Consider the following 25,000-nt stretch of genomic DNA (forward strand, 5'->3'; position numbering starts at 1 on the left):
CATATTAAAATGGTTTAAGGCTGCTGATGGCTACTACTGTACTACAAATGTAATTGATGTGCATCTTTTCCATGAATCTTTTGTATGTATACGTATGTAGTACTGCATCCAATAATATTCTTTGTTGCAAAAATCACATCTCAAATAAGCGTACGAGAGAGAGAGAGAGAGAGAGAGAGAGAGAGAGACATATCCTACAACAAAACCTAGCGTAAAATAGCGTACGTAAAGCTGTATTATTATTATTATTATTATTATTATTATTATTATTATTATTATTGTTGTTGTTGTTGTTGTTGTTGTTGTTGTTGTTGTTGTTGTTGTTGTTGTTGTTGTTGTTGTTGTTGTTGTTGTTGTTGTTGTTGTTGTATACGTATACTTTGAATTGGTAACCTACGTAGCATATAAGACGGATTGTGATTGGTTCAAGCGCTGATAGATGACGAATCAGAACCCAAGTTTTGTAATCTTGCCTGTGATTGGTGTTTTGACCGCTTCTCCAACCCGCAGCATCTTTTCGCGGTGACTTTGTCTCCCGCCGTATCGCTGTGTAGATGTTGTTAAGTTATTGTGAACTTTAATCTGTGCTGTGCGTGACTGTTTTAACACGTTGACTGCGATGTGCTCCACATATGGTTCACAGAGGACTCTCTGAATGAGCGATGTGTACCCTATGTGGTACACATGCTAAGAATTATATATTTTTTTCAAGTATCAAAATTTTATCAAAATGGGCTTTTCTTTCTACCAAAATATTATTGTAATATATTGGAAATTAATTAAAATAAACTAGAACATTACCTAAACACTTTATTTATTACTGAAAATAATCTTCATATGCTAGCAAAAGGGGCATTATTTTTTTTTATTTCTTTCTTTCTTTCAGTAAAAAAATAGAAAACATTATCATTAGATCAATATAAATGCTATCCTTTTAACCCTAGATTATATTTATATATATTCAATAGAAAAATAAATCAGTTTGGTAAACATTTTACTTCTGAAAAAAATAGTGTCCTTTTCTTGGTGAAAAAAAAATATCCATGTATGATGAAGGAAATCATGTAGTATTTAGAGTGCAAGTATAAAATTAAAAAAAAAAAAAATTCTGTTTTGCTTCTACATAAGAAAAACCAATAAAATACACAAATTTATATTCTTCAAACTGAATGTTTCACGTTGAAACAACAGAGACAAAGGAAAGGTTTACCCTCACAATTCTCACATTGTGTCTACTCTTCGTGCTTTCTTTTGAGCTACAGAACTTCCTTTATTTTGTGACAGAATCTCATAACAGGAACGACAAAGCCTTCTTGTATTGGCTTTGGGGCCAGTAGCTTCAGTCAGGGAATGTTTTCTGTATGCATATGTACGCTTTTGCATATAGTGTATACAGTGTGTATATATATGATATAAAGGAGTAAGTAGAAATGACAGAGAAAGTAATACTTACATACATACATACATACACACACACACATATATATATATATTTATAATATATATATATATATATGTGTGTGTGTGTGTGTGTGCATACATACATAGAGTAAATATACATGCATACATATGGTACTAAAAGGAAGGCAAGAATTCAAATATTGTCTGGGATATTAATTTTTCATCATATTGGGACAATGGGTAATTTGTATATCAGTCTGTATATGCAAGTGTGTATATATATATATATATATATATACATATATACATATATATATATATATATATATAAACTACCCATTTTGTGTGTATGTGTGTCATTCCTTTTTCTGTTACTTCCTTTATCTAATTTGTTAATAGTTTACATTATAATATATTCTCTTATACAGACATAAGGAAGAGTTCTTTTCCACATTTTATTCCTCTCTCACATAAGTGTGAATATATGTATGTATATACGTGGATAGACAGGTACAAAAAGATGGGCTACCGTATACAGATGGACAGATATATATGAATAACTGAAGGAAGACCTAAATAATTAACTTGTATGTAAATACTTTTATCTATGCAAAATATAAATTTATATTGCCAAAATTACAGCCTGTATATATGTTTCCTAATGTGTGTGTCTGTAACATGTATGTACATCTTATATGTATTATATTCAAGTGTATGTTTATATATATTCCTATATACACACGTGTGTACTACAAATTTTATGTGCACATATGAAAACATACAAAGGTGTTATATATGTGTGTCTGTCACACTGAGTATGAGCCACGTCTGGTACATGTTGCATACGGTAATTCCCTAGATCAGTCTGAGCAATATGCACCATAACTGAACATCCAAAGTGTGACCATATTCGGCACACAACGCCAGCAGAACTATCTCTAATCATTCCGGACGACATGAGCCATATATGACCACATCTATTATGTCCATATTAGGTACACAACGCCTGTAATGAAGACTTTTGTTATGTCAGGCGAAGTGTACCACATAAAGTCACGCTTTTTACACTGGCTGGGCACTCGGCTTACCTTATGGATACACCATAACAATTCTCACATCAATAGCTAGCTGGTTACTGATTTTAATTGGGGTTAAAGATAACGCCCATTGGGCCGTTTCACAGCATTGCCAATCGCAGTCAACGTGTTGAACTTTTTGTTGAATTTTCTGTTAAACCCTACTGTACAATGGCTCCCAAGCGTTCTGCTTCTACTAAGGCTGGTAGTGAGCCTAAACGCCACTGAAAGATGATGACGATTGCTAAGAATGTGATGCTTCTCGATATGTTAAAAGACGGTAGAAGTTACGCGTCCACAGCCCGCCATTTTGGAGTCAACGAGTCCACCGTTCGATATATCAAGAAGGACGAGGCGAACATTAGAAAGACGGCTACCATCACCTTTAGCAGATCAGCGAAGCAAGTCGTTACCACGCGTAATAAAACGATCGTACGCATGGAAGGTGCTTTAGCAGTGTGGATTGCCGACTGCCGGAAGAAGAACATAGCCTTGGATACGAACACCATCCGAACAAAGGCTTTGAGCTTGTATGAGAATTTTACGGCAAAGGAACCTCAAGACGACGATGGCGGCCATGCTGAAGAAGATGATCATGTAGATGAACCTCAACCAGGGACATCCACTGATTCCCAGCCTCAGAAACAACGTTTTTCCGCCAGCAAAGGATGGTTCGCGAAGTTTCAGAAACGCTTCGCCCTGAAAAGCGTTTCCCTGCATGGCGAGGCTGCTTCCGCTGACACTGCCGCTGCTGAAACTTACGTGAACGAGGCGTTCGAGAATATTATCGCCGAAGGTGGATACAAGCCGGAACAAGTGCTTAATATGGATGAGACCGGCTTGTTTTGGAAGAGAATGCCGTCGCGAACTTTCCTGTTCAAAGAAGAAGCCAAAGCCTCTGGCTTTAAAGCATTCAAGGATCGCGTTACCCTCGTGATGCGTGGCAATGCTGCTGGATTTTTGCTAAAGCCGGGGCTTATTTACAAGTCGAAAAATCCTCACGCTTTGAAAAATAAAAATAAGAATCTCCTTCCCGTGTACTGGATGCATAATCCAAAAGCATGGATTACGAAGATGCTGACCTCCAACTATTTCCACCAGTGTTTCATCCCGCAAGTCAGTCAATATCTCTTAGAGAAGGGCTTGCCATTCAAGATCCTTCTCCTTATGGATAACGCTGGTGGACACGCAACTGACCTGTCGCGTGAGGGCGTTCAGGTTGAGTTCCTGCCACCCAACACCACGTCATTAATTCAACCAATGGACCAGGGGGTTATCAGGGTGTTCAAGGCCCTCTACACGAAGAATACCTTGGCGGACCTCGTTGCGTGTGTGGATGGTGCCCAAGAAGATGAAGATGAAGATTTTAATTTGAAGGCGTACTGGCGGAAGTACACCATAGCCACGTGCCTGCAGAACATTCTGAAGGCACTGCAAGAAATGAAACCTGCAACCGTTAATGCGAGCTGGAAGAAGTTGTGGCCCCAGATTGTTTACGACGACGAGGGATTTACTCTGTCTGAAATCCAACACTCTGCAATACGCAAATCTGTGCAGTTGGCTGCGATAATTGGAGGTGACGGGTTTGGCGACATGACGACTGAAGACGTCGACGAGTTGTTGGACTGTTATTCCCAGCCGCTAACTGACGCAGACCTAGAAGACCTGACGAAATCGGCTAGTGAAGAAGAGAGCGAAACACAGGAAGAGACCCAAGAAAATGCCGAAGAAACGGGCTTAACATTAGAACGGCTTGCCAAGGTCTGCAACCATATAAAGGAGGTGAAAGAAATGTTGCAAGAGTGGGAAGAGGATATGGTTCGTTCTATGCAATTCTGCAACAAAATCGATGAAGACATGACTCCCTACAGGATGCTCTTAGAGCGAAAAAAGAACCAGCAGCAGCAATTTCCGATCACAATGTTCTTCCAGCCTCGCAAAAAAGAGCCAGTTCCTCCTGCTAGTACGCCTTCGGAAGAAATTGAAGAAGTTTCCCAGGAAGAAGTTGAAGAGGTGTCCCAGGAAAAGACACCTCCGTCTGAAGAGACGTAAAATACTATCATTGGCTGCACAGTAGAAGACATCATCAGCTTCATCATAATCATTTCTACAGTGCAGCAAATTCATCGCCATCATCATTCAAGTTTTTCTTCAACTTCTTTCGTGGTGAGTAGAGTAACAATCTTTATTTTTTACTTTAATATTCTAACATTTTAATATTTGTGCCTGTTTCAGTTTAGTATGCATTAAGTTAAAGGGAAGGTTTTAAAAGTCTGAAGAGTATATATGTTGTAACCTACCATATTTTTTTTGTTTGAAATTTACATTTACATACGTAAAACAACCTCTCTCTCTCTCTCTCTCTCTCTCTCTCTCTCTCTCTCTCTCTCTCTCTCTCTCTCTCTCTCTCTCTCTCTCTCTCGTAAATTGTTTTCGTGCTTTGCTACGTACAATATGTACTGTATGATTTTATATAGATACGGTAAATAATATTTTTAATAACATATTTTCTAAAAGCTTTCACTGTAATATCATTATTTATCACTTTTATCATACGCGTTAAATGCCTTCTTTGTTTACTGAGCGTGGTTGTTTACTGAGCGTACTTTATGACGCCGTCGTTTCAGGCGGCGTCATAAAGAAAAACATTTCATTTGGAAGTCCTAAGAAAAATTAAGGAAAACATTGGTAATAACAAAATCAACATACTGTACTAAATAATCAATATATCGATGCAAAAACTAACCTATACACAGATGTGTAAATGCGTTTGTTTCTTCATTATGATCAGAGATAAACGTAAACAAAACATTGGTTGCCCTTTTTTATCGTGCTTTTTGGCGTGTTTAGGAAACGCATGATATAAAATCGCCTTTAATAATTGTGCCTGTTTTAGTTTAGGGTACTGTAGTACATGCATTAAGTGTTCTGTACATTAAAGGGTAATTTGTTAACAGTACTACGTACAAGGGAAGGTTTTAAAAGTCTGAATATACATGTTAAATAAATAGGTAAATATGGTGTCACTACTTCGCGGATTTTCACCCATCGCGGTCGGGTCTGGAACCTATCTACCGCGATAAACGAGGGCTCACTGTATATATTTATATATATCCAGTCGTGCTGAGCTCTCCCTGTCCCTCGAGGAATGGGATGCATGTGTGCATGCATATCTATCTAAATATTTAGCAATCATTTTTGACGGGTCAAATACACTAGTATAACATAAAGTCCCATTTTAGTCTTACAAAAATAAGACCAATAAGATAGGGACCTAAAAAAATTCATGCAAATTACCTAATGACATTTGTAGAGAAATAATTTAAACAACCTCTTCCTTTCATACCTACAAAAGGAATACCATCAGCTCTCAGTCCATCGACAGTTTTTCTAAGCATAGCTTCAATATCTTTGACCTGTGATGAGGAAACAAGGGGGCAAGGGCAATAGGCACCCATCCCACCAGTGTTAGGGCCAAGGTCACCGTCTTTCAAACGCTTGTGGTCCTGTGCTGGTGGCATCATTGCTATAGTGGTGCCATCTGTGAAGCAAAGTGCCTGTAATTAAACAATGGGAGCAGTTTCATTAGTTATTTTATGCATTAAAAAGACACATGGACTGAAAATTCACAATGATGAGCTGCAATGTTTAAAGAATTTTATGCACTAAACATCAATTTGAACTGCTGTCAATTTACTTAACACTACGATTATGAGAAATCATCTCGATGATACACATCTCTCCAGAATTTTAACTTAATTTAATCAGAATATTTCATTGTAGTTTTGCAACTATCTAACCAATAGTTCTGGTAAGTTGATGAACCAAAAGGAAAGATATGAATATTAAGTATATTCTATCTGCTTGATGAATCTCTAGAAGGATTGTTAAATCGTACATAGAAAAATCAAAGGAACTGAAACTGAAAAGCTGATGCCACTGCTACGTTTGTAATGATTAAATCTATTTTATGTAACTTTGAATAATTTTTTCTTTACTTACTGAAACTTCACTGCCTTCAAGCATTTCCTCAATAACTAAAGTACTTCCAGCAGTACCAAAGCTTTGATTAACTGTATCAACAGCATTCAAAGCAGCGTCTTTTGAAGAAGCTACAATCACTCCTTTGCCTGCAGCTAAACCTGATGCTTTGACCACATATCCAGGCCAAGATTCACTGAAAAAGAATGTTCATTATTATTATTTATTCTAAAGTCTACTTTCCTGGTCTTATCACTCAGGGAAAACCCTATTTACCACAGGACCTACGAGTACACGTTCAAATTACCCTACACATTCTTAGGTATTTTGCCTATTACACAGCATTACTGGTGTTTATTGTCAAATACCTTTGCTTCATCAAAAGGGGAAACTATTCATTCCCTTTCAAGAAAAAGATACATGCATGCTTTAGATTAAGATACATTTTCCTAATCATATTTTTTTCAGTGTCATTATGGCTTTGGCATGATATTTAATGTGGTCTCACTTTGAGACAGCCCTTATATATACATATTGCCAGCCCTCTGTGGCTAAATTCCCATTGGCCAAGAAATTTCTCTTTGCAATCACTTACGAGTTGCTAAAAGTTCACACGATAACTATGTAGTGTTTTCATATATCTTTCTCAAGATGCGTAAGCAGTTTATTGAAAACCCCTGAGTTCTTAAATTTGAATTCTAGAATTTTGGTTGAAAATCTAAAGCTTATAAAATACAATGCCTATTTGTAAAGTTTTTTGGCTTAATATTCTAGTGATAATGGAAAAATAATTTGCAGAATAAATACCACAAGTTATTAGTACTGCAGTTTCTGAGCTTGTTTTTTTTGGGATGCCCAATGCTGTTCTAACATCCACCATTACAGACTTTCGATAAACCAGTCATTCAATCTCACCTCTGTATGAATTTCTTGGCCTCTTGGGGATCATCGAAGGTGCGATACTTGGCAGTGGGAATGCCATGTTTTTGCATAAAATCTTTCGCCCAAGCTTTACTGGCCTCAATTTGAGCAGCTGCTTTTCTGGGTCCAAATACCTGGAAAAACATAAAAGTTATTAAAAGCAAGCTTTACATTTAGGGAATAAAAAGCCTCTAAATTCGTGAACTCGTATCTAGCAAACTTTGGAAAATAGCAACCAGTTAGAGATATTGAAGACTTAAACACATACACACACAAGGTTTAAAGGCAACTCATAAATGGCAGAGCCAAGGGACAGTAACATTGCCCTATCAAGCACAATGTCATAGTGACTGACCATATATACATATGATGAGCGCTCAAGACCTCTCCACTCAAGCTAGGACCAAAGAGGACCAGGTAATGGCAGCTGATTAATTCAGCAGATCGACCTATAGACTTCCCCAATCTCCCATCCTTAGCTCACAAGGATGGTAAGGCTGCAGCAGCCAAAGGAACTAACAAGTTTTAGCAGGTCTTGAACCCCAATCTGGCAAACACCAGTCAGGGATGTTACCACATATATCATTATTATTATTATTATTATTATTATTATTATTATTATTATTATTATTATTATTATCAGTAAAAATATTAAAAAAAATATTTTGTATATAATTTATAAAAACTTTAACAAAACAAGAGGAAGAGAAATAAGATAGAATAGTGTGCCCGAGTGTACACTCAAGCAAGAGAACTCTAACCCAAGACAATGGAAGACCTTGGTACAGAGGCTATGGCATTACCCAAAGCTAGAGAACAATGGTTTGATTTTGGAATTTCCTTCTCCTAGAAGAGCTGCTTACCATAGATAAAGAGTCTCTTCTACCCATACCAAGAGGAACATAGCCACTGAACAATTACAGTGCAGTAGGTAAACCCTTGAGCGAAGATGAATTGTTTGGTAATCTCAGTTTTGCCATGTGTACGAGGGTAGAGGAGAATGTGTAAAGAATAGGCCAGACTATTCGGTGTATGTGTAGGCCAAGGGAAAGTGAACCGTAACCAGAGAGAAGGATCCAATGTAGTACTGCCTGGCCTGTCAAAGGACCCCATAACTTTCTAGCAGTAGTATCTCAACGGGAGGCTGGTGCCACCACAAACCTATCTTATGGACTGTCCAGGATCGTATTGAGTAAACCATAATTGAAATAATTTACTCGAAGCACAAATGAATTCTGTGAGTCTTATATTTTATACCAAGATTATGATTTCCCTGTAAACAGTTACCATACTTGGACCATCTTACTGCGAATTCAAAACCATGTGACGTAACATACAAGTTATGAGCAAACTTTTATTCACGTCACTTGGTACCTGCACATAAGCAACAAATCTCAAAATTGAAGTTTTACAAAAAAAAATTATATCTATGAGAAAATCATATACATTCTTTGAACCACTATGATATATCACTTCTAATATGTTGCTTTTAGAAAATTAGTTGTAAACGCAAAGGATGAAGGACAACTGATGAGTAAATGCAATATAATTATCATTATTATTATTATTATTATTGTTATTATTATTATTATTATTAGTTAAGGTGCAACCCTAATTGAAAAAAAACACGATGCTATAATCCCAAGGGTGTAATTACCAAAGGGCTCTAGTAGGCAAAAAAATAGCAGAATGAGGAAAGGAAATAAGGAAATAGATAAACTACAAGAGAAGTAATAAAAAGTTAAAATAGGATCTCTTAAGAGGAGTAACATTAAAATAGACATTTTATATGTAAACTATGAAAAGCTAAAAAAAAAAAAAAAAAAAAAAAAACAATAGGGAGAAAAATAAGATAGCATAGTGTTCCCGTGTACCCTCAATTAGCAAAGGAATTCTATAGATTACAACAAACTTAAGTACGTTACTAGTTATCAGATTTGAAAAGTAAATAGAACAATTCCCTCTATAGTCAATTCTTTTTAGTGAGCCAGATTTACACCGACTTGCAGGGGTGCCCTTATAGCTCGGAAAAGTTTCTTGATCGCTGATTGCTTGGACAAGATCATTCTAACCAATCAGATAGCAGGAAACCTTTCCAAGCTAAAAGGGCACCGCTTCAAGTCAGTGCAAATATCTATTTAAAAAAAATTGAGTATAGGTATTATACCTATAAATTAAATTTAGATACAAGTCTCATCAATAACAGAAATACACACCTTAATACCAGAAGCATTCAGGGAATCGGCTAAACCGTCAGCCAGTGGATCCTCTGGTCCAACGACAACAATTTCGACGTCATTTTTCTTGCAGGTTTCTATCACAGCCTTTAAAGGTTAAAGATATTAAAACTTGTCAATTATACATATGATGGATTTCTATGTTATGATATACCTACACCAAGCTACATAAAATGGCTAGGTAGATATAATAATGAAAAACTAGTAAATGTGGGATATTTTGTCTTTTCTTGATATTGCTAGTTAATTTATTTATTGTTATTATTATTATTATTATTATTATTATTATTATTATTATTATTATTATTATTATTATTATTACAAGTTAGGCTATAACCCTAGTTGGAAAAGCAAGATGCTACAAACTCAATGGCTCCAACAGGGAAAAATAGCACCGTGAGGAAAGGAAACTAGAAGAGAACAAAAAAAAAAAAAAAAAAAACATTTCAAGAACAATAACAACACTGGATTAGATCCCTTACATATAAACTATAAAAACATCATAAAACAAGAAGATAAATAAGATAGAAGAGTGTGCCCGAGTGTAACCACTAGCAAGAGAACTCTAATCCAAGACAGTGAAAGGCCATGGTACAGAGGTTATGGCACAATGGTTTGATTTCGGAGTGTCCCTCTCCTACAAGAGCTGCTTACTATAGCTAAAGTCTCTCCTCTACCCTTACCAAGGGAAAAGTAGTCACTGATCAATTGCAATGCAGTAGTTAACCCCTTAAGCAAAGAATTGTTTAGAAATCTCATTGTTGTCAGATGTGTGAGGACAGAGGAGAATGTGGTAAGAATAGGCCTGATTATTTGGTGTATGTGTAGGCAAGGACAAAATGAGCCGTAACCAGAGAGAGGGATCCAATGTAGTACTGTACGGCCAATCAAAGACCCAATAAGTCTCTATCGGTAATATCTCAACTGGTGGCTGATACCCTGGGTAACTTACTACCTACTTATATATTTAGTTATTTAAACTTAACCGTTATGTATTATAGTGTGTGTCAGTGTTCTATGTTTATGATTTTGTGATGGAAACTATTCATAGCAGAAAGGATGTTATTCAAACAAAGTAACAACAACCCGTATAGCCAACCCACGGGGTTGAGAAATTAAGAAAAATGAAAGAATCTGAAACTTTGCAAGGAAGAGCTTTATAAAAGCTACGGAGAAAAGATAAAAAATGCTGATAAAACTAAAAGATCACGCTTGGTTTGTTGGTTTGGAACGGCCGCAGAGCCGAGATTGGGGGATATTCTTGAGTGGTCGATTGCTGGGACCTATAATATGCAAACACTTCATTAACACCTACTTTCTCCTTGTCATGGATTTTACTACACTTGTGAAGAAGTGATTTAGAAAATTGTCAAAACTACGCATTCAGCTTGGGTGAAAAATTAACACTAGCAGGGGTGCATATTCGCAGAGAGAGAGAGAGAGAGAGAGAGAGAGAGAGAGAGAGAGAGTCCTTGGATCTTACTCTTATCTTCAACTTATCTACTAGGTTGTCTATAAGACAAGTCACAAATAATCATCAGCACCCAGGAGTGCATTCATGCAGAGAGAGAGAGAGAGAGAGAGAGAGAGAGAGAGAGAGAGAGAGTCCTTAGATCTTACTCTTATCTTTAACTTATTAATAGGGTGTCTAAAAGACGAAATAATCACGAATAACCATCAGCACCCATTATTGCATACATGCAGAGAGAGAGAGAGAGAGAGAGAGAGAGAGAGAGAGAGAGAGTCCTTGGATCTTACTCTTATCTTCAACTTATCTACTAGGTTGTCTATAAGACAAGTCACAAATAATCATCAGCACCCAGGAGTGCATTCATGCAGAGAGAGAGAGAGAGAGAGAGAGAGAGAGAGAGAGAGAGTCCTTAGATCTTACTCTTATCTTTAACTTATTAATAGGGTGTCTAAAAGACGAAATAATCACGAATAACCATCAGCACCCATTATTGCATACATGCAGAGAGAGAGAGAGAGAGAGAGAGAGAGAGAGAGAGAGATACTTACAAAGCAACTAACTTACCTGGTGGTCCTTTACATTGAAAGCAATATTTGTGACTTTGCTGAGGGCGGCAGTCCCTGGGTTGCCGGGTGCCACCAGAATTGATGACACCGAAGGAGATTTTGCAAGGGCATCACACAGGGCGTGTTCACGACCGCCTGAGCCAATAACAAGCAAGGTACTCATCTGCAAGTGAAAAGTTTTCCTTTACCAAATGCTTAACACAGATTCAAATATCCTTTTATTGCTAAGTTTCTTCGATACACAAACTGGGTTGTTTCTACATGTCAAGATATTTTTTTAAATGAAAACACTACACACACACACACACACACACACATATATATATATATATATATATAAATATATATATATATATATATACATATATATATATATATATATATGTGTGTGTGTGTGTGTGTGTGTGTAATGTGTACCGACTTTCCGTCCGATATCACTTCGTCCACGTCTTTTGGTCCAATGTCTTTTCGTCCGATGGACTTTTAGTCCAACGACATTTGGTCCAATTTTAAATCGTTCCAATCCATAAAACAGAAAATGAAAAACCCTAGCTAATCCATAACTTTCCCAATAGTAAACTAAACCTTGTAAGGACCTCTTTCTCCCTTGTTGTTTGTAATAATTAATTGCAAAACTCCAAAGTATAGGAGTGAAAATAACTAGTTAAGAAAGTAAAATTAAATGGCAGTGTCTGAAAATATAGAATTGAAGAAAAACTGCTCAACATAACAATTTTTCTTTGCGGAACAATAACTTTTTAGCGTATGTATATATATATATATATATATATCGATTATATATATATGTATATATATATGTATATATACATGTATATATATATATATATATATACATATATATATATATATATATGTATATATATATATATATATATATGTATATATATATATATATATATAATATATACATACACACACACACACACACATATATATATATATATATATTAGAGAGGGTACCCTCGCTCTGCAGAGGTAAAAAAAAATAAAAATTATTTATGTAAATATCAAAACTTCCCCTTTGTTCGGGAGTTACTACGGATCGTCTTGATCTGGCTATGTTTCCAGTCTCCTGTTTTTCTCCTGTGGTGTTTTATTCGCTCGTCTCAAGACTTTACGAAGTCGGTCTGCTTCTAGCCATTTGTTTCTTGTCTCCACATTCTGCTCCTCAAATTTTCCCTTAAGTGTTCGGGAGTTGCTATGGATCGTCTTGATCCGAGTCGGTTTCGTTCTGTCTCCAGTCTCCTATTTCTCTACTCTGGTGTTTCATTCACTCGTCTCAAGGCTTTACGAAGTCAGTCTGCTTCTAGTCGTTTGTTTCTTATCTCCACATTCTACTCCTCTAAACTTTCCCTTAAGTGTTCGGGAGCTGCTATGGATCGTCTTGATCTGGCTCTGTTCCGTTCTGCTTCCAGTCTCCTATTTCTTTCCTCTGGTGTTTCATTCGCTCGTCTCAAGGCTTTACGAAGTCGGTCTGCTTCTAGCCGTTTGTTTCTTATCTTCAAATTCTGTTCCTCAAATCTTCCCCTTAAGTGTACGGGAGTTGCCATGGATCGTCTTGATCTGGCTCTGTTCCGTTCTGCTTCCAGTCTCCTATTTCTTTCCTCTGGTGTTTCATTCGCTCGTCTCAAGGTTTAACGAAGTCAGTCTGCTTCTAGCCGTTTGTTTCTTATCTCCACATTCTGTTCCTCAAAACTTTCCTTTAAATGTTCGGGAGTTGCTATGGATCGTCTTGATCTGGGTCTGTTTCCTTCTGCTTCCAATCTCCTATTTCTCTCCTCTGGTATTTCATTCACTCATCTCAAGGCTTTACGAAGTTGGTCTGCTTCTAGCCATTTGTTTCTTATCTCCACATTCTGTTCCTCAAAACTTTCCCTTAAGTGTTCGGGAGTTGCTATGGATCGTCTTGATCTGGGTCTTTTTCATTCTGTTTCCAGTCTCCTATTTCTCTTCTTTGGTGTTTCATTCACTCATCTCAAGGCTTTATGAAGTCGATCTTCTTCTAGCCGTTTGTTTCTTATCTCCACATTCTGCTCCTCAAATCTTTCCCTTAAGTGTTCGGGAGTTGCTATGGATAGTCATGATCTGGCTCTGTTTTGGTCTGCTTCTAGTCTCTTATTTCTCTCCTCTGGTATTTCATTCGGTCTTCTCATGGTTTTATGAACTCAGTCTGCTTCTAGCCATTTGTTTCTTATCTCCACATTCTGCTCCTCAAAACTTTCCCTTAAGTGTTCGGGAGTTGCTATGGATCGTCTTGATCTGGGTCTGTTTCATTCTGTTTCCAGTCTCCTATTTCTCTTCTTTGGTGTTTCATTCACTCATCTCAAGGCTTTATGAAGTCGATCTTCTTCTAGCCGTTTGTTTCTTATCTCCACATTCTGGTCCTCTATACTTTCCCTTAAGTGTTCGGGAGCTGCTATGGATCGTCTTGATCTGGCTCTGTTCCGTTCTGCTTCCAGTCTCCTATTTCTTTCCTCTGGTGTTTCATTCGCTCGTCTCAAGGCTTTACGAAGTCGGTCTGCTTCTAGCCGTTTGTTTCTTATCTCCACATTCTGTTCCTCAAAACTTTTCCTTAAGTGTTCGGGAGTTGCTATGGATCGTCTTGATCAGGCTCTGTCTCCTTCTGCTTCCAATCTCCTATTTCTCTCCTCTGGTATTTCATTCGGTCATCTCAAGGCTTTACGAAGTCGGTCTGCTTCTAGCTGTTTGTTTCTTATCTCCACATTCTGTTCCTCAAAACTTTCCCTTAAGTGTTCGGGAGTTGCTATGGATCGTCTTGATCTGGGTCTGTCTCCTTCTGCTTCCAATCTCCTATTTCTCTCCTCTGGTATTTCATTCGGTCATCTAAAGGCTTTACAAAGTCAGTCTGCTTCTAGCTGTTTGTTTCTTATCTCCACATTCTGCTCCTCAAATCTTTCCCTTAAGTGTTCGGGAGTTGCTATGGATAGTCATGATCTGGCTCTGTTTTGGTCTGCTTATAGTCTCTTATTTCTCTCCTCTGGTATTTCATTCGGTCTTCTCATGGTTTTATGAACTCAGTCTGCTTCTAGCCATTTGTTTCTTATCTCCACATTCTGCTCCTCAAAACTTTCCCTTAAGTGTTCGGGAGTTGCTATGGATCGTCTTGATCTGGGTCTGTTTCATTCTGTTTCCAGTCTCCTATTTCTCTTCTTTGGTGTTTCATTCACTCATCTCAAGGCTTTATGAAGTCGATCTTCTTCTAGCCGTTTGTTTCTTATCTCCACATTCTGGTCCTCTAAACTTTCCCTTAAGTGTTCGGGAGTTGCTATGGATCGTCTTGATCTGGCTCTGTTTCATTCTGTTCCCAGTCTCCTATTTCTCTCCTCTGGCGTTTCATTCACTCGTTTCAATTCTTTTTAAGAAGTTGGTCTGCTTCTAGCCGTTTGTTTCTTATCTCCTCACTATCGTTTGCTTTACTTTTGTCTTGGTTGAAATTGCAACTGTAATATAAAAACAGGAAATTGTGACCTTAAATAAATGCATTATAACCCCCTTTTACAGTGAAAGCACTTAGGAGGATTTGAGAGAGAGAGAGAGAGAGAGAGAGAGAGAGAGAGAGAGAGATTGTTTCAAAGTATTTGAAGATATTCCATTTTTACTTTTGAATAAATAAAATCAACAAACTATTTTTTTTAAAGGTATGATTTATGAAATTACAATTAAAAAGAGGGAAATTACATTATAATATCAGAAATGATAGATGACGAACTTGATACCGATTTCTGTCGATGACAGAGTTTATGGCGATTTCCAGCAACGATGGGCTTTGCTTTTATGATGTAATACAATGTCCTGAAATATTTTTTTCTCTCTCTGGCATACATAGACTATCATTCTTTAACTTGGAATTACATGACTCGGCAGAAATCCTTAACGTGAAACTACATGACTTAGCAGATGAACAACTATATATATGTATATATATATATATATATATGTATGTATATATATACAGAGTATATATATATATATATATATATCAAAAATTTAAAAAAAAAATTATTTTTCCTAACATACTCACCGAGAACTACTTTCTATAGGAGAGTCACTTGACCTCTCAATCTCGACCAAGATTTTCCCGCGTTATCCCCCTATCTCGCTCCGTATAGTTTCTACCCCCGCCGCCAGGATACGCCCTGAGGGCAGGATTAGGGCAGGTCACTGCCTTCCCGGGTCAGCATCCTCATTAAGTTTGACGTTTAGCCCAACTCGGCAATGGAAGAATGGCACTCGGGGACGGACGGGAGGGCCATTACCCGAAAGTAGTTCTCGGTGAGTATGTTAGGAAAAATAAAAATTGTTTAAAATTTTTTATTTGTTCCGACACAATATACTCAGCGAGAACAACTTTCTATAGGAGACTTACACCTTAGGAGGCGGGGAGAGCCATTCTGCCACTTGGTCTGGCACATAGTGCCTGAAGGGCTAAGGAATGCGGGGGTACAGAGAGCGGATAGAGGGTAACTGCGGAAACCTTACGCTTATATTTTAAGACTCACCTCTTAACATCTTCTCTACTGAATCTTCTCCTGAAGAAGCAGGGACGAGTCTATTCACCATTGGGGACGTCTTCTAGCCTGCCGCTACACAGCTTGAAGGGCGGCGATGACTGTCCCAATGGAGAATCCATCCAAAGACTTTCTTGAATAGTCTTTGAGATAGTGGGCAGTGAAGGTCGACTGGTGCGACCAAGTGCCGGCCTGTAGGATCTGCCCCACTGCCATGTTTCTCTCAAAGGCCAAGGTAGTGCTCAGGCCTCTGATGTCATGGGGGCGGGGAGTGCCTGGTACTGCCACCTTGTCTCTTCATAAGTCCTAGTGATGACTTGTCTCAGCCAGAAGGAAATAGTGTTCTTGGAGACTTGCTTCTTATTAACACCTGAGGAGACGAAGAGGTTCTTGGCACCTGGGCGGAGATGAGCCGTCCTTTCCAGGTACTTCCTGAGCGTCCTGACTGGGCATAACTTCAGGTCTTCCGTATTGCCTGTCTTGGGGATGGCCGGAATTGAGAAACCTTCAAACCTTGGGTCCCAGACTGCTGGGTTCTGAGTCTTTGCTACAAAGGAGGGTACAAACTTGAAGGATACCTCCCTCCACCCTTTGGAGTGTGCCACGTCGTAGGACAGACCATGGATCTCACCTACTCTCTTAGCTGAAGCCAAGGCTAGCAAGAAGACTGTCTTGAGGGTGAGGTCTTTGTCCCCGATATCTTTGAGGGGTTCAAAGGGAGGACGACACAGAATTTTCAGAACCTTGGCCAGGTCCCATCTGGGCACTCTCCTGGCTTGAGGAGGACAGGACTGCTCGAAACTTCTAATCAGCATCGCTATGTGTCTCGAGGTCCCCAGGTCGATGCCTTTCAGGAGAAAGACTTGGCCTAAGGCTGCTCGTACTCCTTTAATAGCTGGGATTGACATCCCTATTTTATCCCTAAGGTACACGAGAAAGTCAGCTATGTCAGGGACCGAGGCTTTAAGAGGTCCTATGTGTTTTGCCGCGCACCACTTCGTAAAGGCGGCCCACTTCGCCTGGTAGACCACGGTAGAGGATTTTCTTAGGTATAGGGACATCCTCTTAGCTGTGGAGGAGGAGTACCCCTCCTTCTTCAGGAGCCGCTCGATAGTCTCCAGGCGTGAAGGCGAAGAGAGAGAGGGTTGTCGTGGAACTTGAGGAAGTGAGGTTGACTCAGCAGATCTGGCCTGGGGGGCAGAGGCCAAGGCGGATGGCTTGCCAGGTCTTTTAGATCCGCGAACCACTCTCTCTCCGGCCACCAGGGTGCTACCAAAGTCATCCTTAGGTTTTTGGAGGCTCTTACTCTGTTGAGCACCTGCCTTAACAGCGTGAAGGGGGGAAAGGCATATACGTCCAGGTTGTCCCACTTGTGCTGGAAGGCGTCTTCTAGGGCTGCTCCTTCGTCTGGTACCGGGGAGCAATAGACCAGTAGCTTGGCGTTGAGCTTTGTTGCGAAGAGGTCCATCACTGGGGAGCCCCAGCGTTGAAGGATGAGTCTGGCCACTTCCGGGTGTAGGGACCACTCCGTCCCTACTATCTGACCCATTCTGCTGAGGCCGTCGGCTAGCACGTTTCTTTTCCCGGGGATGAACCTTGCTAGAAGTATCACCTGGTGCTCGTCCGCCCAATGCAGGATGTTTATGGTGAGGTCGCACAGTTCTTTCGACTTCATGCCACCTTGCTTCTTTGTGTAGGCTACCACCGTGGCGTTGTCGCACATTAGGGCCACGGTGTTTCCCTTCAACCGACTTGCAAAGTGCAGACATGCCTTCTGTACTGCTTTTAGCTCCAGGACGTTGATGAGGAGATGCCTTTCGGTCTCCGACCAGGTACCGCTTGCTGTTTCCTCCCGCAGGTGGGCTCCCCACCCTAGGCTGGAGGCGTCTGTGAACAGGAGAAACTCGGGGGAACAGGACCCGAGGGGCATCCCCTTGAGGGAGTTCGACTGGCATCGCCACCATTCTAAGGCTGCTCTCGTGTCCGGAAGGACCGGAATCAACGCTTTCTGAGAGCCTGTCTGGGACCATAGAACCTTGAGGTTCCATTGTACGGGTCTGAGCCGTATCTTCCCTTGGGGAACCAGTTTCTCTAATGAGACCAGGTGACCTATCAGCCTCTGCCAGTCTTTCGCCCTCCTGGAAAGCTCCGACAGGAACGGCTGAATGATATTGATGAGGTTCTGTATCCTGTCTTCCGAGGGGAAGGCCTTCCCCTGCACGGTGTCCAACGTCATACCCAAGTACCCCATTCTGTTGGATGGAGTTAGGTTCGATTTTTCCAGGTTGATGATGATTCCCAGACTCCTGCAGAATTGGAGGAGGTCCTTCCCTTGCTCTTCCAAGAGGGCCTTTGAGCTGGAAAGGAGCAACCAGTCGTCCAGGTATCTGATGAGACGGATACCTCGTTCGTGAGCCCATACTGAGACCGTCGCGAAGACCCTCGTGAACACTTGAGGGGCCGTCGACAGGCCGAAGCAGAGGGTCCTGAACTGCAGGATCTGGGAGCCCCATTTTACCCGGAGGAACTTCCGACTCGACGGGTGGACCGGGATCTGGAAGTACGCATCCTTGAGGTCGATCGTCATCATAAAATCCTTCTCCCTCAAGGACATCAGGACGGATTTTGGGGTGTCCATCTTGAAGTTCGTCTTCTTGACGAACTTGTTGAGGGCCGACAGGTCTATCACTGGTCTCCTACCCCCCGTTGCTTTCTCCACCAGGAACAGGCGGCTGTAGAAGCCTGGCCCTGGGAGAAGGACTTCTTCCATGGCTCCCTTCTCTAACATGGAGGAAACTTCTTTTTGCAGGGTGGCCCTTTTCAACGGGTCCCTGGGAGCCAACCATTCTGTCTGGGTGGCTGGAATAAGAGGGGGTGGATCCGCTATCAAGGGGACACTGTAGCCTTCTTTCAGGACGGACGCCGTCCAAGCACCCGCCCCATGCGTTTTCCATGCTTGCCAATGTGGTCTGAGGCATCCCCCAACCCGAGGCTTAGGCGGGAGTAGGGGGCCTCTCCCTCTACCTTCTCCTAGAGGGGCGGCCTGATCTGCCTCTCTTCGAGGCGGAGTAACCTGACCTGAAGGAGCTGGCAGAAGCTGGAGCTCCCCTGCAGGAGGGCTGAGGGGTTGTTGTCCAGGAGGACGAGGGGGCGTCCCTCCTCGAAGAGCTGGGGGTGGCCTGAGGAGTCACGGCACTATCCGAGACTGATCTCCTGTAAGGAGGCCTCCTGGAGGATGTTTGTCTGGGGGCGTTGGTCTCTCTCCTCTTGGATACCTTCTCCATTAGGACTTCTAGCTCCTTCAACGGAAACAGCGACTCACCTCCTAGGGGTAGGCTACGAACCACTCGGGCCTCTCTGTCCGGGATTTTCCTTGCCAACTTAGAAAGCACTGTGTCCCGTTTTCTAAGGACCCAGTTGGCCGTCAAGGAGAGTGCTTGATAAGCCATAAACTTGAGGGCTTTCCCCCCGGAGGTGAGAGGGTCCGTCAGGAGACCTTGTTGCTCAGGATCGTCGGGGTCTGTGGAGGCTCGTACGTTCACCAACGTGGAGGCCCACCAGTCCAGCCATGAGGAGACGTTCACAAGATCTCTTGACATCTCCTCCATCATGGCGGCTTCAGTGGGTGAGAAGGACACAGGGACTGAAGAGGCCCTTTCGTCCAAGCTGCCTTGTCCCAGGATGTCCAAGGCTGGGTCCACCCTACAGGGACCTGGGCGCCGTCCTTCCGGAATATAAACCTTGCCCTGTGGTTTGAGACCTTGGAGGAGTTTGGAGGCACTCTGGGACTTGGGGGCCTCCGCACTGCTGGCCACCAGGTTATCAATGTATTCTTGTCCCAGTACTAGGTCTGGGGCGAGAGGAAGGGCCAGGGAGGACTTCGGCAGGGCGTCACGGTGAGTGTATCTCAGGAGGCTCGACCTCCAGGCATTCATCTTAGGCGCCGAGGGTTCTGGAATTCCATGGAGCCTCCTGATGAGACCTACCACCCTTCTGTAGGCGGAGTCCTCCGACGGGGAAGCCTCGCCTCCGTCGGCCGAGGCCTCGGCTTAGCGTGGGGGTGCCTAGCTTGGACGGTAGACAGGGCGTTCTCCTCTTGGTTCCAGGGAGGTCGACCCGTAACCGTAGGGCGCTCCGTACGCGGGTGGGTCTCGCCGTAGGGCGGGAGTCACCGGCTCCGGGAGGACCTTCGACTGCCCCAAGGCTCTGGAAGAGGAGGACACGGTCCCGGTGGGATGACCCGACCACAGGAACCGGTCCTTCCTGCTCGACGACCGCCCCAGCTGGGCTGGTTCGGTCGGGCTGCCTTCTCGGAAGCGCGTTTCCCCCCGCTGGGCGGGGTGAACCGGAGGCCTCGAGGACTTGTGCCTAAGAGCGAGGTCCTTCCTGCGTGGCAGGTCGAGCGGTTCTAGGCTGTGCGTAGGTAGCGACAACCTAGAGGCTCATTCACTGGACCGAGAGTCTGGAGAGCGGTGCCTTCTGGACTCTCCTGAAGGGACGTAAACCCATTCGCCGTCGGGAGAGACATCCCTCCTGTACTTACGGGAGTGAGAGCGGGGGCGCTTCCTGCTGTGCCGCGACCTCGACCTGGAGCGGGAACGATCGCTTTCGGCCCGCTCTCTCTTCCGGTGTCGTTTCTCCCCGAGTTCTCCTCCGGAGGATGAACCTGCCTCCGAAGAGTCTGAGGGCGCCACGTTCCTCGCGTAACGGCTGCTCGAGTGATGCGCAGGGGAAGCTCTTCGCCGTCGATCGTTCGAGACAGGATGTTGAAGGAAGTCCTCGGGAACTGCTGTAGAGATCGAGGGCACTGTGTCTACTCTATCCCTGCTAGGAGGCCAGGGGCCCAGGGACACGTCCATCCTTAGCGGTGACCTCCCCGGAGTCTTCGGCAATTTCCACCCAAAGGCATCGCTATTCGGGCGGCGAACTCTAGCGTGGTTGTCCTCTGGAGGGGGAGAACCCGACGCACCGGCCCACTAGGGCGGGGGGGACTCCGAAATCGCAACACTGCCCCACACTGGGTCTTCTGAGGAAGCGTGATCCCCTGCCACGTGGCCCGATTCCCCCGAAGCACTAGCGGCCCTTCCGTTCTCTCCAGAGGGGCCAGCCCTTGGTTCCTCCCTCACACTGGGTTCACCGGGGAGAACACTATGGCTAACTATAACACTGGGGCCTTGTTGCCCGCTCCTCTGCGAAGGAGACGGAGAGGCCGAGGCTTCGTCGGACCGATCACTGACCGACGGTAAAGAGGACACGCCACTCACTTTCTTGGGGGAACGCTTAGACGACTTCTTCTTCTTGGTACTATACCGTACCCACTGTATGCCGTCCCAACTTACGCACTCCGGACACGTGTCCGAGGAGGAGCAAACTTTACCCCTGCACGTGGAACAAAGGGAATGAGGGTCCACTTCTGGCTTAGAGAGGAAAGCCCCACACGACTTTCTGGCTCTAGGACCAGGGCAACGACGCACATGCTCCATTGTTCGCACACGAAGGGCCAACACTATCGAGTTACAAGAACACTGGATATACGCAAGGGGGACGTACTGAGAACACTTTGCGAAAACGCACTACGCAGAAAAAACACAAGTCCCCACACTGGAAACACGTGGAATCACAACGCGCCAAAGGATCGAGAGTTAAGGATGCTGACCCGGGAAGGCAGTGACCTGCCCTAATCCTGCCCTCAGTGCGTATCTTGGCGGCGGGGGGTAGAAACTATACGGAGCGAGATAGGGGGATAACGCGGGAAAATCTTGGTCGAGATTGAGAGGTCAAGTGACTCTCCTATAGAAAGTAGTTCTCGCTGAGTATATTGTGTCGGAACAAATATATATATATATATATATATATATATATATATATGTATATATATATATATATATGTATAGTATATATATATATATATATATGTAAGTATATATATATATATATATATATATGTAAGTATATATATATATAATATATATATATATATATATATATATATATATATATATATATATATATAATATATATATATATATATATATACATATATATATATATATATATATATACATTTTATCTTACATTGCATATTCCATTTTCATCATCTCTGTCTTTCTTTTATATATCTTGAGCCAAACATCCTGCATTATTTCATGCATTTTGGTATGCAAGTTGCAAGTCCTGTGGTGTTCTGCTAATAAGAACAGCAGCATCAGCATACTTTAGGTCAGCTAATTTCCTGTCACCAATCCATTTCTAGTTCTTCTCCACCATCCACCAACTGTTCTATGCATTACAAAATCCATGAGGAGGATAAACAACTTAGGCAACACCACATTGCCTTGGAGTACTCCACTGTTCACTGGAAATTCATTTGATAGGACTCCACTAACATTAACTTTGCATTTGCTATGTTCATGAACAGACTTAATCAAATTTACATATCTAAGAGGAACTCCATAACACAGGAGTCTCCACAAAATTGGCCGGTGCACACTATCAAAGGCTTTTTCGTAGTCCTCAAATGCCATCAAAAGTACTATAGATTTCTATATTCTAGACATTGCTGTACCACATGTCTTAAAATGAAAATTTGGTCAGTACAACTTCTACCTTTTCTAAATCGTGCTTGTTCATCTCTCAGCTTTTCATCAATCTTTCTCTCTAGTCTCTTTAGAGTGAGCATACTATATGTTTTACATTAATGAGGTGGACTCATTTGAATATTTATGAACTATGAACTCTAAAACAGGATCTTTAGAATTTGAGTTTAAAGAAAAAAACAAATCAGACAATGGTTAGGTTAAGTAAAATTTGGAAATCAAATAGCCTAAAATTACATAAAAATCAGGCTATATATCAGTTCAGTGAGATCTGAGTTACATGAATCGTGGTATGACAATTAAACAATATCCAACAGGTTTTTTAGATTTGAGAACAAAGCCCTCAGAAGAATATTGGGAGTTAAATGGCAAGTCAGGATTATAAATAAAACTATAAGATAGATTACTCGAATGCCATATGTGGTTGAGATTATGGTAAGGGGCAGATGGGAATGGTTTAGACATACTCTTCGCACTCCCCAAGGGAGGTTAGTGGGTTAGTTCATCAAACTTTCAACTGGGCTCTACAAGCAAGTAGAAGAGTTGAAAGACCCAGGCCTACATGGCAGAGGACTGTGAAGCATGAATAAGGAGATGATGAATGGTAAAGTATTGATTTCAAAGCTCAAGATAGAGACGACTAGCGAAATCTAACCACTTCTCTTTGCGTCATTGAGCGTAGGAGATTATATATACACACACACACACACACATATATATATATATATATATATATATATATATATATATATATATATATATATATATATATATGTGTGTGTGTGTGTGTGTGTGTGTGTGTGTGTGTATGTGCGCGCGCGCGTTCGCAAGTGTGCGTGTCTGTTCGTTTGTGTGTATGCGTGTGTACATATAGCCTACAACCAGCAACAAACTTAATTTGAAAAGCAATGCTACAGGCCCTAGGACACCATGATAATCGTTCGAGCACGTAAATGGAAACATGAAAAGAATATACTATAAAAGAGAAACAAGAGAATAATTACAGAAACAACAAAAGCCTGACTATCCTAGAATGGCAGTAGTGGTGCTTTTGTAAATTGAGATAGTAAACAAGATAAGGAAAAGCCGACGTCTTGATAAATCGCCGGCATACTATTCTATCTTGTTTCTCTTTCTCTTGTTATTTTCTATAGTTTATATAGGAAAAAGTTATTTTAATGTTATTATTGTAATTTTAACTTCTCTTGTTTTTCCTTGTTTCCTTTCATCACTGGGCTATTTTCCCTGTTGGAGCCCTTGGGCTTATAACATTTAGCTTTTCCAACTAAGGTTGTAGCTTAGCAAGGAATAATAATAATAATAATAATAATAATAATAATAATAATAATAATAATAATAATAATAATAATAATAATAATACAGTGAGGATACTTTTGCGTTTGAGCCAACGACTTTTGAGATGGAAAGTGTGACAATGTACATTGTGTTTTGTAAGCAACTCTCGTTGGGGTAAAGACTTGTTGATATACTATCTATCTATCTATCTATCGGGGAGAGAGAGAGAGAGAGAGAGAGAGAGAGAGAGAGAGAGAGAGAGAGAGAGAGAGTACGAGTACAATACATCTGAGGTATTTCGTTCAAAGTAAAAAAAACTCAACACTAATTTTGGCCAATTGAATTTTGCTTCCATAAAAACATTGTCTTTCTGTTATAACACTTTAATGAGTTAATTTGATTAATTTTACGTAGGCTACTCAAGTTGTCGGTCAGTATAGAAATTTTACCTTATAGTGCAAGGGCAATTTGTTAGCTTAGTCTAATAATAATAATAATAATAATAAGAAGAAGAAGAAGAAGAAGAAGAAGAAGAAGAAGAAGAAGAAGAAGAAGAAGAAGAAGAATGCTGTGAGGCCCCTTTCACGCACTCATTGATTCTGCAATATAATAGTATTGCAGAAATCAACGAGCAACAGCGTGAACATGCCTGATATCGATGTTGTAACCCAATTAATCCACCAACTTATCATTTATTGCCAATGTTCAAATTGGATAAACAATCAAGTTTAGCAAGTCTGATTGGTTAAGTAACTTCCCCGAGTGAAAATGTTGCAAAGAGAATAACGAATGAATGAATATAGGTCCAAGTCAAAGAAAAATTAAATATATAATTTATCGTGAATATAAAACAAAACTAGGTAACGGTTGAAACAACGGTCAACTGGCTAACTATGTTATATCTA

The 25,000-nt window shown here is 41.2% G+C and overlaps 1 protein-coding gene across 2 annotated transcripts in view; it reads right to left on the bottom strand.

The window, feature by feature from the left end:
• Gart (trifunctional purine biosynthetic protein adenosine-3 Gart) overlaps nucleotides 1-25,000 on the bottom strand; it is a 154,220-nt gene that overhangs the window by 128,230 nt on the left and 990 nt on the right. For both annotated transcript variants that reach the window (XM_068393637.1, XM_068393636.1), the window contains exons 2-6: nucleotides 11,652-11,816; nucleotides 9,596-9,703; nucleotides 7,374-7,513; nucleotides 6,480-6,654; nucleotides 5,824-6,034 (exon numbers count right to left, since the gene is read on the bottom strand). In XM_068393637.1, the coding sequence (XP_068249738.1) occupies nucleotides 5,824-6,034; nucleotides 6,480-6,654; nucleotides 7,374-7,513; nucleotides 9,596-9,703; nucleotides 11,652-11,816 (799 nt within the window). The remainder of the gene's footprint in view (nucleotides 1-5,823; nucleotides 6,035-6,479; nucleotides 6,655-7,373; nucleotides 7,514-9,595; nucleotides 9,704-11,651; nucleotides 11,817-25,000) is intronic.

This window comes from Palaemon carinicauda, chromosome 19 (assembly GCF_036898095.1).
Source record: "Palaemon carinicauda isolate YSFRI2023 chromosome 19, ASM3689809v2, whole genome shotgun sequence".
Lineage (NCBI taxonomy): Eukaryota > Metazoa > Arthropoda > Malacostraca > Decapoda > Palaemonidae > Palaemon > Palaemon carinicauda.